Source organism: Meleagris gallopavo, chromosome 13, assembly GCF_000146605.3.
Source record: "Meleagris gallopavo isolate NT-WF06-2002-E0010 breed Aviagen turkey brand Nicholas breeding stock chromosome 13, Turkey_5.1, whole genome shotgun sequence".
Classification (NCBI taxonomy): Eukaryota; Metazoa; Chordata; class Aves; order Galliformes; family Phasianidae; genus Meleagris; species Meleagris gallopavo.
In genome coordinates, this window is record NC_015023.2 from 15,007,466 (window position 1) to 15,022,241 (window position 14,776).

General features: G+C 41.1%; 1 protein-coding gene across 5 annotated transcripts; it reads right to left on the reverse strand.

The window, feature by feature from the left end:
• Window positions 1–558: 558 nt before the first annotated feature.
• On the reverse strand, window positions 559–2,731 carry SDR42E1 (short chain dehydrogenase/reductase family 42E, member 1). 5 transcript variants are annotated; one of them, XM_003209846.4, is made up of 3 exons: window positions 2,612–2,731; window positions 2,293–2,394; window positions 559–1,754 (listed from the first exon to the last, which is right to left on the reverse strand). In XM_003209846.4, the coding sequence occupies exons 2-3, from the start codon at window positions 2,358–2,360 to the stop codon at window positions 647–649; spliced, it is 1,176 nt and encodes a 391-aa protein (XP_003209894.1). In that variant the 5' UTR covers window positions 2,361–2,394; window positions 2,612–2,731; the 3' UTR covers window positions 559–646. The 5 variants fall into 5 exon arrangements, with proteins under 5 accessions (XP_003209894.1, XP_010716388.1, XP_010716387.1 ...); XM_010718086.3 differs by having other exon boundaries at window positions 559–1,749; window positions 2,312–2,394; window positions 2,525–2,615; XM_010718085.3 differs by having other exon boundaries at window positions 2,525–2,615.
• Between the last annotated feature and the right edge of the window lie 12,045 nt (window positions 2,732–14,776).

Sequence of the window (14,776 nt, forward strand, 5' to 3'; positions counted from 1 at the left end):
CAATTTAGCTAACTCATTCATCTTCAGCAGGAATATTTTAGTTAGAAAATCTACAAATCTGTGCTGCTTCAAGCACTTAGCTGTAACTTAGGTACACAACTGTACATTTTCCAGAAGTGTCATTAGATATAACGCAGAGTTTATTCAGAAAAGTACACCACAATGTATTTGTTAAAAAAACAACAATAATTTATTGTCTAGCAACTAAGCCAAATTATTGGTTAGGCATATATGCATTCAAGATGGAAAGCAGAGCTTGGTTTGGAATGTGATCAAAGAGTAAGTTTTTCCCCCCTCTGGATCATATAACACAAACTTCCTAGGAATAAAAGGTGTGGACCAAGAGTATAATGCTATTGGGTAGAAAAGGTTAGTCTGAAGGGTACCACTGCACCAGAAAATAACACGCTGCTTGCAGTAGTACAGTTTCATCTTTTTAGTGACCTGATCAATTTTACTTTGAAGAAGAATTGTAAGATATGTTATAAAAATTAAAGGTTTTTGCTCAACCATTCTATTCACTGGAGATAAAACTGTTAAAGATATTTACCCAAGAAGTACAAACATATATATTTTTTTAATTCACCGTGAAAATAAAGAGTATACAACATAACTAAATCCTGTCCTCCATACTCAGTGTTTCATTTCAGGGTGAAAATATAACTGCAGATGGAAACCATGAGACGAGCACAGCAATAAACAGCAAGAGCAGTCCTCCAACCCTAAGGAGATGTGTAATGGTATACTTCCTTGGCTTTGGTCCACAGCCCTGAGATCTAAACCACTCAACCACTTCATTCAGGCTGTATTTCTGAGGCTCGTACCCCAGCTCTTTCCTGGCCTTCTCCATGCTAAAGTAATGCGTGACACCAGTTTTATAAACTTCTGTGCGAGTGAGGAGAGGCTGAAAATTATAAATATGGCCTATGAGAAAATGAACTACTTCAGTAAGAAATGCAAAAAAATAGACAAGTGAGAGAGGAAGGCGGCAGGTTGGGAACTTGTATCCCAAACCTTCTACTAGCGGTCGGAAAAACTCAAAGTTGTTTACTGGCCTGCCATCTGAAATAAAGTAGGCTTGGCCTGCAGCTATGTGCTTTTTGTTGGCTTTGAGGGCCTCAAAGGCAAGGATGTGAGCCTGAACGAGATTATCAACATGTACAAATTCTACTAAACTAAGAGGATCTCCATATACGAATTTAAACAGTCCCCTCTCGATGTAACTAACTATTCTTGGAAGATGTCTTTGTTCTCCTGGCCCATAGATGCCCGCTGGTCGGAGAGCACACGTCCTCAATACACCTTCCCCATTTCCAAGCTCAGTACCATTTGCCTTCAGCACCTTCATTTCAGCTAAAGATTTGGTCCGGGAGTAGTGATCTGGATGGAGGTGAAGAGGTAGATAAGGCAGAGATTCATCCCCATTTTCTATAATCTGGCCTCCAAATATCACATTATATGTACTTGTATAAACCAGACTTGACACTCCTGTGCTCTTGCAGGCTTGGATGACATTTTCTGTTCCTTTCACGTTAACATCTTCTATAAGTTTTCGGTTCAACTGCTCCCTGCCAGACATTCCATAGGAAGCGATATGGAACACGCAGATTACATCTTTAAGAGCCTCTTCCACTTCAGCCAGACAACAGACGTTCCCTTGCATAAACTTTATCCCTTCTGGCACAGGTTGAAGTGGCTTCATGACATCAAAGAGAATCACATCAACTCCCATTTTGTATATGGTACAACCTAAACTAGAACAGGACAGAAAGCGTACGTTATATACATAAATGCATAAAACACTTCAACAGAGATAAGAGAAACCCATTAACTATTTCAATACCTTTTTTTCCTAATTGAACTCAGTTCAGCCATCTACTATGGTGACGAGTTAACTGCCTAGCTTAAGGTATAGAATCATTTCCTCAGTCTCTTGAGGAAAACAAAGTGGGTGAACTGCCATTAGGGAAAGCTCTGAACAAAACCAACGTGTGTTTTCAGCTGCTCTTTGGCAGAACCCAGCTCGTTCTCTCCTTCTGTCCCCTAGGGTACCTGAGGAAGCTGAAGGATGATAATCTAAATCCCCATTACAAAGCTGACCAGCCCCGTTAAAAGTTATGCATGGAATCAGAGTAACATATTTGCTTAAAGCATTCAGAAGCGCAGCAGTGTGATTGCTGACAGGGAGCTGAGACCAACGGGCACAGGATGGGGTGAAGCAGATCCCAGCCCGCTGCCCCACGCCAGCTCTGCTGCATTTATCTGCATGTCGCAGCTACTTAGTGCACTAACCGGAAGCCAAAATAACCACCTCCTCCCGTAATCAGCACGGCTTCCTTGGCACTACTTCCTGCTTCCATCCTCTTTGCTTCGGTGCCTTTTCAGGAAATTGACCTATAGAAGACAGAGTAAAAACGCACGTTAACACCAATATGAGTTCTAATATCGCTTCATATCTAGCTGTTGACAGCTGGGAAAGCCGGCTCAGAGGCACAGGTTGGACCGGTGTCCCGTCAGAACCGACCTGCAAGGAGCGCACGCAGGACCCGGCACCCCTCGGGCGGGCAGTGCTCGGAACAGCCCGGACCCGCACCCGCCGTCCCGCCCGTACCTGCTCGGAACCCGCAGCCCTCCGCCCCGCCTTCCCGGAGAGCCACCCTGCCGCGGGGCTTCACGGGGAATGGAGTTTCCCAGGGACAGTGGGAGGGTGCCGAGTCACAAGATGGCGCCGAGGTGTGGGGGGTGAGTTAGAGGATGCTGAGGTTTGTCTCAGCGAACGCCAGCGATGTGGAGTTGCTGGGCTGTGTTAGGCTGTGTGCCTAGAAAGTGCTGCCTTCCCCTTTTCCTCCGCAGCAGGACTCGATCAGAGCTTGTTTCTTGCTTTGAGGGTGCTTTAAAACGGGGAGTCTCCAGTTGTTATTGAAGCCTGACCTTTTCCCTCGGTGCCAAAGCTTCGCAAAGGCTATTGCACAAGTCACTGAATCATTAAGGATGGAAAAGTCGTCTAGGATCACCAAGTCCAGCCCAACTCACCCTCAGTGCCACATCCCCACACCTCTGGGACACCTCCATGAGTGGGGACACCTCCATGAGTGGTGACTCCCCCACCTCCCTTGGCAGCTGTGTCACTGCATCACCGCTCTGTCTGAGAAGAAATGTTTCCTAATACCCAACCTGAGCCTTACCTGGAGCAGCTTCAGGCCATTCCCTCTCATCCTATTGCTATAACCTGGAAGAAGATGCCGACCCTCACCTCTCCACAACCTCCTTGTGGGAAGTTGTAGAAAGCAATAAGGTCTTCCCTGAGTCTTCTCTAGAAAAATAATTAGTAATAACTAATTTGCACAATGGCTCTAGCATTCCTTGATCTGTACAGCATACACTAAAGGAAGAGTTAATCTCATGGAGATTGAAAAGTTTTTGTTAGTGAGGAAGCAATGCATCATGGTGACTAACTTCAACGGAATTGCCCCTGAGTTGAGCACCAGCCATCCTGCATGAACAGTAACAGGAAGACAGCACAGAATTATACTCTCAAAGTCTGTTTTGTGGTATTTTCCCTTTTTCTTTCAGAGAAATGTGAGTCACCTGGGGAATGTCAGGAAACACAAGAAGTGAATTATATGTCAAAACTACTTAAAACATGTGAGCTTCCATTTTGCAAAACCTTGAGAGAAGTAGACAAAATACGCCATGAATTATTTTGATTGATGCCTGGCAAGAATTAAAGCAAAGCAGATTCTAAGAAGAATTATCTGAGCACTAAATATTTTTTTTAGCAATTATTTCTTGCAAGTGAACTTATGTGGCTCTTAAATGGCAATATCTGGCATAGAACATATGCTGCACATGAGCAGAGCATACACTGTCATGCCAATTGATGTCCATTCTCTGAGAAAACAGATTGTGTTTCAGTGGAATACTGCAGAACTGCAGAATATTTGTGGTTGGTAGGAAGCCATAGAATCGTAGAAATGTTTGAGTTCGAAGGGACCTTTAAAGGCCATCTAGTCCAACTGCCTGCCATGAATAGAGACATCTACAACTCAATCAAGCTGCTCAAGGATGAGGAATACTGGTGATGCAGGGATGGAGATGCTCAGATTGTCCAGTTCAACTCCAAGCACACAGCAGGGCCAGGTAGAGCAGGTTACTGAGAGCTGTGTTGGTATTGAATATATCCAGGGATGGAAACTCCATGTTAGCCACTTTATTCTGGTAGCTCAAAGAGATTTGTACTTCCTGAACTGCATTTCTGGCCTTGCACTCCATCCTATGTTGCTAAATCCTTGCATTTGAATAGGTTAACCTTAGAACATAAGTTTATCCTCTGGACTTTGTGATTCATTCATGCAGGGCAGATTGCAGGACCGAGACCTCTTTGTCTGCCTTCTGTTTTTCTTACTTTCTGCCTGGTCATTGTGTCAGTTTATCTCATAATTAGTGTTAATATTATGAATATAAGAAAACTGTAGTTAAACTACAACTTCTGCTCTTAAACCACTCCCAGTTTTATCCCTCTTTGTAAGAAATGGTCTTTTTTAATCATCAAAACATAGTAGGAAGCAGTCATTCCTCATTTCAGAATGGCAGATTTGACTACAACTGGAAAAGTTGTCATTCAGTTTTGTAGTTAAAAAGCCAAATTTTAGCCAGTCCTGTGGCTTTCTTTCACAAATGATTTCAGTAATGCAGAGTAAGCACACAGGACTCTAAGGGCTAAAGCACTGAGCCCCTTCATACCTGAACAATTGTATACTTTAAAAGTGAGTACATTGAGAAACATCTGATGAAAAGACAAGCACGGTGTTCTTGAAGAGACTTTCACAGATGTTTTTACTCTCAAAGTGAGGAGGACAGGTTCTGGAATGCAATTCTGAATGTCTTTAATTCAGTCACTTAAAGCAAGACTTCTCGTAAGTTAAATAGGCAACTCCTTTGGAACAGAATTACACACTTACATTTCAGTAATTGTCTGATTTATTTTCAAGTGTGATTCAAGTGCATCCAGCTGCCCCGATTTACCACACTGATAAGGGTTCCCTGCTGTAGTAAATTATAATTTAATTTCACTACCCATAGGTTTGCAGAAATCTTACCCATATAGCTAGCAAAACCAAGATGATGTCAGTGCGCTACGAATCATTGGCATGGAACATCCAACTGATGGTTGGATGCACTACTTTGATCATGTAGAGAGATGTAAAGGATGTTTTGGCTTCATGAGATAATCATGTGCTATACCATATGTAGTATAAACTGGAGGCAGATGTGTTCCTCAGTCTGTATCTTGTACTGTGCTAATTTTCTGCAGGTACTGGAGCTGAGAGTAGAAGAGATGTGTCAACAAGAACTCCCAAGTCTCAGCTCGTAGCATTTTTGTGGGATTCTCAGTGAAAGCTAAGGGGAAAAGGAAACGTATTTGCTGAGGAGATGTTATCTGTCTTCAAACCTATTTCTGGTAGGTTCCTGGAGGTTTTCAAAAAAAGGGTAGATGTCACAACCAGGAACATGGTTAGTGGGCATGGTGGAGATGGGCTGATGGTTGGATGAGATGATCTTAGTGCTCTTTTCCAATCTTACTGATTCTTACTGTGCTTTCATTTCATGAGACTGTATTCAAGGTCTAGGCAGCGGTCTTCCACTTGTCTGGCAAGACAGCAGAACAAGCACTGGCTTAAAAATGATGCTGCCCATTTTAGTTCTGCAATTACCTTGAAAGCATTGCAGAAATGACCTAATTTTACAGAGGAAGGATTAAGTAAGAATTTGAACATGTAAGTAAAGGAAAGAAAAACAGCTTCAAAAAGGGGTGCAATCTCTTTCTTGTTTCAACCATGTTTAAATGAGATAATCTCTCTAACGTTACTTAATGGCATCTTCATATTTACACTAATACAGTTTTCTTATTTTTTTTGTGAGGTCATTTATCTGTTCTTGGAATTAATAATTGTAAAGTTCAGAATTTGTAAATATTTTATCATGTCCTGATGCAGGACTCTATTCTGAACCATTTCAAATATGGTGGTTCTGGCACCAAACTGAGTTCTCCTTTGAAATGGATTTATTAGAACCCAAAATGCTGAAGGTTGTAAACAGATACTTTGGCAAAGCAAGATGAACTCTTATCTCTGCAATGGGGTAAATTTACAAAAGTTACAAAGACAAGCGAGTTGTCAGATGCATTTATCTTCTGTGCAGAAGTCTTATTTGGGCATGTTTTGTCCTGGAACAGTAACATGAGGGATATGTTCAAAGTGGGAACTTTTCCACTGAGAGTATGCAAGGGTGGCAATAATGCAATTAACTGCAAGGTATTCTTGCTCTGAATTTTCATAATTAACAGAAGTGTAGGTGCAGCATCTGGTTAAAACAAATTTTGATTTTTCTACATTTGTGAAGGAAGCAAAATCTGAATAACTTGGATTCCCAAATACTTGAATTTTTGTTCAATTTTTGCAGTAAATAATTCTGACCAAGCTTTGCATTTATAGTATTTATTCTTTATCTTTTAAGAAGTATCCAGCCAATTATAATGCGATTTTTGTCCTGGATTAATTCCAGAATATACAGTGACTTAATTCACTGCTTCTTCCAGGTACGTATGTATAAGGATCAAACAGCCAACATGTTGTGGACAAGCTGTATAAATTGAAATATTCTTCTGAATGACTTAGAAGAACAATATGTTCTAGTAACTGAATCTTGTATAATGACAATTTTGCATGTCTGTTATGCAATCTGGAAGTCTCACATGCATACACACAAATTGTGTTGCCAAGGAGTGATCCACTAGCTGAATAAACTGACATACATAGAGCAACATTGGTTAATCAGTTTACATTTTCAGCTCTAACAGCTCTCAGTCATTGTTACCATAAGAATGTCTGTTTCAGCAGTTGTCATTTTAGCACTTTCTAAGAGAAGGCGTTATCTATTAAAAATCCTTCCCCAGGTCAATCACTGACATCACCTTTTAAAAATATTCTAGGAAATCCTGGGAAAGCAGTTTGACTGGCCAGCAAGAATCCATTGAGTGCCCATTTCATTAATAGAAAAGCCAAACAGACTTCGCTCTTTGTGTTTCTCATGCAGTTTTGTCCTGTCAGGTGGTTAATCACATGGAAGTAACACATGTGACAGCTTATCAGGCAGAATCATCCCACCTTCCATCACGTGTTATATCTGCCTGTGGAGAAAATGCCTTCCATATTTGTTGAGGCAGGCCTGCAGTCATTGTAGATTATGCTAGAAGGAGGGATCTCTACTGCCACTGAATCCAGCTCCTGTAGTTAATCTCGGTGCAACAGCACATCATTTTTGTGTCACATAATTGACATTTGTAAAGCCGGAATTGTTAAATTATTTGAGTTGTTAAATTTCTATAACTGGTTGCCCACTGGTTTCTTCTAGCTGCAACAGTTGAAGTTAGGGAACCCCATCACATCTTGGGATGAAGGTGCTGTGAATTATGAACTTTGAATTTACTGGAGTGGAGTAAAAAGAGGAATATTAAGTGCAAAAAGTCAAGGCTAAACTGAACATATCTTTAGTGTACTACAGATATGCAGGTGGCTATAGCCTGCTTAGTGCATCATGCTGGAGAAGACAACAGCATGCTAAGAAAGGCCAAGGCAGTCATTTTTTTCCCTCCATTGACTGTGTTCTGTGGCTGCACTTTCAGCCTTTGAGTTGTGACTTGTATTACAGTTACACTTGTCTTAAGTCACTGGTTGACGGATCTGTCCAGTTACAGGAAATGAGCTGTACTCTTGAACCTGTAGCAGTTCTGTCAAACAGCATCCTGTAAACGATCTCAGCTGGCTTAGCATCTCGCTGGTGCTTTTTCTGCAGTTTCTGTCTGAAAGATGGCTGTGGTGCAATGGAAGCAGGTTATGTACTGTATCTGTAGATACATTTATATGATAATATGGGTGCAGCCTGGGTGAAGAACTGGGATTCGAAGCTTCCTCTGCTGGCAAGTTGGTTCATGTTCTGACACACTGTGCTTTCAAATCCAAACAAGAGCCTCACTTTTGTGATGTTTAGATTCCTGCCAGAAGTGGTATTAAGAATATTGAATACTTGCCCACTTCTCCGTGTACATTTGGGTGCCTCATCTCCATTTGCCACTTGGAATAGATCTGTGGGGATGAAAGACTGATAGATGACACATAAGCAACGAAACACATGGAAGCAAAATTATGGTCCTAAATACACAAACAGATTCCATGCGTGCAATTTGGATCCCAAAGTTTGGCCAGTAGCTACTCATTTCTGTCAGCACTTCCTGTGGTCTCATTTTCATGACCACTTTGAAAGCACAATGCCTTTCTTTTCTCTAGAGTCATTCTCTGGAACAGTCTCTCCTTATTTTATACAACTTTTTTCAGACTACATCATTCAATCAAAAGCAGTAGTGATCATCAGTTCTTTATCACCAGATAAAAGGGCAAGAACTTTTACATTTCTACATGATATTGGAATTCTAATTCAATAGCATCAAGATAGATTTCACCCGAGTTTTTACTTTATTTAAAAATAAAATAAAAACCCAGTTTAAAGGAAGCAAGAATTGCTCGTAGGCTGGTACTTGCAAATGCTGGTTTCAGTCTATAGATTGGATCATAAAGTTAAATTGAATAACCAGAATATTTAACAAGTAACATAAAATCCTTGAGAGTTGGAAATACTCTCTGCTTTAAAATGTTATAACTCAGAAAATAAAAGAAAATTGAAAACTTGTATCAGCTCATTATTAATAATCATCGAGATACAAAGCCGCCTTCGATATCTGTGCATATCACTGTGAAGTTAATAGAAACCATCTCATACATCTGAAAACTTCCCTAAAAACACATCTAGAAGAGTTGTTAGGTACGAACTATCTAATTACATACCAGCTTGTTAGAATATAAATCCCATAGCTGAGAACACCCTCAGGTTGTGCATGTTCCAAAAAGTGTCCGTGACTTTGCAGAGGTTATTGCCCTTCAGCAGTACAGCCACAGCTCAGCAGCAAACAGCTGCCTTCTGCTCACTCTGTGCATCCTGCGTACAGTTCCATTCCCAGAGACATTTGTTCACTGTAGAGGTGATTTCCCGAGTTGCAGCAAATGAAAAAAGCAAACGAATGTATTATGGAGAACAGGTTCTCCTAGCGCTGTGGTCACTGAGGTGGGTTAATGATGTGGGCTATAGATCGCTGTTAATTGTAATAATTGTATCCAGAAGTTTATATATATACATATTCTGGGGGCAAGATGCAGGACCTGTATGCCATCTGACATTTTTGACAAGCTCTCCAGAATTAATCTGTCTAGGAAATGCTGTGCTCAGCTTAATTATGGAAAGGCTGCATCTGTGCTCAAAGCTGTTGAGAGATGGAAGAAAGTAAAAATGTCCACTAGGGTTGATTGACTGCTTTCAGCCTGATGAATAAAGACAGATGGTTACTAGTTATTTTTCCTTAATGGATTCTGGAGCTCCATTTGGTGGATGAATTAAAGTTATAGGTCCCAAATCTGCCTTTGAAGCTACGTGTGCATAGCTCTTGGTGATTCAAGCAAAGTTTGCATGCGATCAACCATCAGAGAGGCTTGCCCTGAGGCTTTCATATACATTCTCAAAAAGCAGATTTGGACTAAAAAATTAAAGCCATGTGACAGTTTACAGTATTAATAAAATAAATTACAGCTCAGGAATGAATCGCATGCAGGGGGCGATTTTTTTGGTGCACATGTGTACTAATTCCCATAGAATCTGTGCCCCTCCTGGGGCTTGGCAGTGTTTTAATACTGACTGCAATACATGGAGACATCCATAGAAGTGGCACTTGAAAATTGTTTCACCTAGAAAGTGCAGGGAATAATTTTATGGTGTGTGTTCATTTGCATGAGTCGATCAGCAAGGGCACATCAGATCTATGTGGAGGGGATCTTTCTGACAGGCTCTAACTCTGCAGGTTTGCACATTTAGATACATGCATCTGAATGTTTATACTATTTACTGGTGCATGATGTCAATGTTTATCTTTAAGAATTCACATAAGTGTGGGTGTGGGTTCTCAGGAAGTGTTTAAACCTAATAAGCATTTGGAGCCTTGGAAGCTATTAAATCATCTGATGAATTTTATATATGCGAATAGTCAGTGATTTTAATGGGAGAAGATACAATTACAAGTAGACGATTTTTGAGTCAGGATTTAAGGTTACTCCACAAAATAAAATATCTAAGATAGTATAATGAAGAGAAATGCAACAAAACAAAACAAAATGATGTTTATCGTAAGATTTTCCACAGTTAGCTGCTTGTCTAGAGAAAAAATGAAGTTTAGCTAAAATACTGCCTGCCATAGATCCATCAAAACCTCCCTCAGACCCCGAAAAGGACCTTGAGATGTCATCTAGCCTGTCCCCTGCTCCAAGGGAGGAACATCCATCACTGACAGCAGTTGCAGCAGTTCACCAGCAGCACAGGCATCACTGAGGAGCCACAGGAATGCCCTTCAGATCAGCAGCATCGAAGGAGAAATGGGTGGCATTCGGTATGTAGCAAAAACGTTCAATCAAAGCAGCAATGTAAGCCATTGATTAAACACAGACTGAGGTCGTGCTTCCTCAACAGGAAAAAGGCATGGCTTTCTGTCCCCAAAGTGAGGGACTCGTCCTTCAAGTGGCAGAAAGCAGAATGCTTTTAGGGCAAATGGCACTTTGTCATGGTTGATCACTTAATGCTTTTTGAATCATCTTTCCTTTTTCATCTCATTTCATTTCCGCGTGCACCTCAAACTCCGAGGAAATGGTAAGAAGGAATGAATTCTGTTCAGAGGAGAAGTTTTGAAGAGCATGCAGATGGAAGGAAGGTGTGTCACGGATCACAGAATCATAGAATCATCAAGGTTGGAAAAACCACCAAGATCACGTAGTCCATCCATGCTCAGATTTCAATGGGAACTAATGATCTGCCATGACCATCAGAGGCCCTGCTGTGCTGGGACTGCTGTAATTCCATCACTAATGTTATCTGTCTTAGTGACTCGATTTGTTTGCTCTTGCTTTATATCAGACTTTTGATTAACTATGCCTAATTTTCTGTGTGCTTCCTTAATGAATTTGATTGTAGTGAAAATTATGTGACTTCTGTGTGGGTGGGGAGGAAAAGTTACAGAAAAGAGATGCAAAGAGTATTTTTTGCTGTTGAAGTGCTCATAGGGACTATATGACCTGTGGTTAAGAAACTCTCCAAAGTAAGGTGAGGGAAATCTTGGCTGTATTTCAGGAAGCACCAGCAAAATAAAACAAGAAAGCTGTGTGAAATGTGGAAATTCTTTGTATTCTGGGCTCACAGATGCTACCATTAACTTCACAAAGGCAGTGTCAGGGAAAGGGAAAGGAATAGAGTTCATATCATAAAAATATAGTTGGGAAAATAAAGTAATCTTCTAATCCAGAGTACAGCTTACATCCTTATTGATCCTAAACTGAGGCACAGTGCAAAAGGGGATTTTAGGGAAGGCTCTGTTGCTGTCAGAGAAGTGGGCTGAGATAAACTGATACTTCTCTAACACTGAGGGTTCAGTGAAAGCCGTTTCATGTTAGTGGTGACAGAAGAAAGGCGGGCAAGTGTCATTTCTCATGTGGATGATGTAGAGATGATTCCTGGCTGACTCCCTTAAGATACCTAATTGCCTTTATTTTTTAATTATTGCATCCTCTTTTGGAAAGATAGAGACATTTTCTTTGATAAAAAATGACTTATTTTGGAAAGAGTGCAATCCTCTTTCAACTGTTCTTGAAAGAAACAGTAGAAAACATCCTTTGCAAATTATTTCTCTGATTAGAGATGTTTTGTCTATTGCAGAAAATTTACAGAGGTTGAATGGAGTTCATGCTAATAGCAAGGCAGAACTTACAGCCTATGGCTGTATGACCCTCTGCTTCACAGGTACAGCTGCTGCAGGCACTGAATTCACATGAGAAATTCATTCAGGCTGCAATTGCTTTTTTTGATGGTCATATAAAGCTAATGTATGCATTGTGTGCCAAAAGAATTTGTAAGTCATGGCTACAGAAGTTGCTCACTCTGAGGTTCTTATGCTTGAGAAAGTTAACAGGAGATTTATCTGAGGAAGTTATTGTTGCTGTTATTATTATCATAATCATCACTAGCTTTAGCACTATTAGATCTTGTGGATGAGCTGCAACTGCTTCTTCACTGCCATGAGTTCTTAAGGGATCACCACCTAACTCTGAATTCTCAGTTTTTAGAATTATAATTACTATGTTTCTAAAGACAGTATCTCCAGTAACTAAAAGGTATTTCTTGATTTTCCATAATAGATACATACTACAGGAATAATTTTCCCTAAGGTCTACGATTTCAATAGTTGACAACAAAGGAGAGGTTACACAGCATTATTTCCAGATGCACATAACCCTTTTTTTGCACTGTTCAGTACATGTCTGTGCTTTCAGAGATCTTAATTCACAAAGGTACTTGGCTACACTCCTAGCTTTAGGCAGTTGAACATTTCCATTGTCTTTACTGGGATAAGTGCTGTGTTTTGAGTTGAGTGCATGAAGAGACAGAGAACTTGCTGAAGGCAAAAGGTTATCTCAGCCTTTGTATAGGAGTTTGGTAGTATTTGTAAGTACAAAGTCTTTTTGCCCAAATAAGTTTTGTGTAGAAAAGTTCAGTAATTTCCATATCCAGGCTGTAAGCCTGAAAGTGCTTGTACAGCCATTAAATCCACTGAAATCCAAATGTATGGAGTCTCAGAAGCTGTAGTCAATCAAAGCAAATCATTTCATATTTTTGCTACTCATGTAAGTACTTAATCCTGAACAATATCTTCCTGTCTCATTTAATGATTGATTTGGTGAAAGAAATTCGGAAGTATTTTCTGCTGAAGTTATTTTCCAGACAATAACTGCCCTGCAGAACATGAAATGGAGCTGCAAATGTGCACAAAGCATGTGAAGCAGGGGCACTTGGCAGTGACAGGTGTCTTCTTTTGCCATCAATTAATTGCCCTTCAAAAATGATCACTTAGCACAAAGATTTGCATGGTGGGCATGCTTGACTCCCACTTCTATTCTGCTGTTTGACATCTGCATGGGCTGACTGTGGAAGCAGTGTTCAGACTTCAGTACAGAATATGTAGGATTCTGGGGCATAAGGGGACAGGACATGGAGCTATGGTGTGATGGCTCTGGAAAGCTAGGAAGAAAGATAAATATCCTGGCAAAGAAAGAGAGTCAAACTTAGCTCAAAATCAATTAGCCCAAATCCATCCTCTTTGTAAGATGGAGCCCCATCCTCATCAGCAAAACCCTCAAGAAGAAGGGGAGGTAAGGATGGATATTCACAGCATAAGTAGGCACAGCACAGAGAAATAGGAAATGATGCAAAGTCAGTTGCAGTCCTGTGTTAATGTACAGCTGTGAGGAGCAGAGACACAATGAAATCAAACAGAGGAATGTGAGTGCTTTCTTGAGATGGATGGTGGCATGAGATGATAAAACTTTGCTCACTGCAAAAACTGTGCTGAAAAATCATCAAGCTGCAATCTGCCTGTGCTGGTGCTGGAGAACGTGCTGAGTGTACCTGAGGTGGGTAGTCCACGTTAACACGTCTCAACCATTTCTAGATCATTCCCTTCTTTCAGGGAAGTCTTTTAGCGACTTGCCCCACAGTGTGCACCATGTATGCATTCAATTTTATTCCCCCACTACCGGGTGAGCACGTGGCCAGCCTCATTAAAAGTTGCTGCAAGGCCTTCAGTATCTTGCATTCAAAATACAGATTCAGCATTAATCCAGACACAGATCCCCCACTCATTCTGCACCTCGGTGGGCGCAGACGGGAGTTGTGACAGCACAGTGCTGTGCCAGAACCTGAGCTTGTGTATCCTCCAGTGTGTGAGCCGATGCTTTAACTGCTGTCACATTGGTGGTCACCTAAATCATGCTGTAAAGACCAGTCAGTGAGGAAAACCAGAATTCTCCAAGGAAATCTTTACGAAGAGAGTAGGGGAGAGCTGACTTATGGGCCACCATGCTAATAAAAGCAAAAGCAGCAAATGGCAGAGGTGAGTGAGAATAGCTTGCATTCTTTGCATGAGTGCTGTGGCAGAGGGATGGGTGGATGAGTGCTCACAGTGCAGTGAATGACAAGCAGATCTCATCTGGGTAGTGTTCCTTTAAGAAAGTGACCTCATCTCTAATGTAAACTGCATATAGAGGTATGTAAACGTTTTTACTGGCTGTAAAAATTTATAGTCAATAGATTTACCATCCCATAAAACACAGAGGAATAACAGAATGGAAACATGCCTGTGTCACATGCTAGGTCTGCATCCTGAGCTTCCACCTCCCTGTGTCTGAAGCAGGGCTGTCTGTAAATAGCTGCATCCTACGGGCTGGTTGTGATCTCAGACCAGTTAGCAGGGACTGTTACAGAGATAAACATGCCTGAAGTGCATTTCACACCTTGTAGCTGGATGACTGTTACAACACCCTTTTCTTCTTTAAACAAACTTCAGAGTACAGCACGCTAGATGTCAGATCTCTCAAATACAGTGAATTGTTTGCATGTGTGTTTTTGGTTTGCTTAGGGTATGGAAGGGATGCTTCCTGCTTTAATCAACATTAACGGAGCCGGGCTGAGAGCTCCCCACAGCTGTGCCATATGTCATTGCTTAACGAGCTGCCCTTGATGGCAGCACCACCTGTGCCATCCTACCCTGAGATTCCCCATCACACCCAACTCCTCA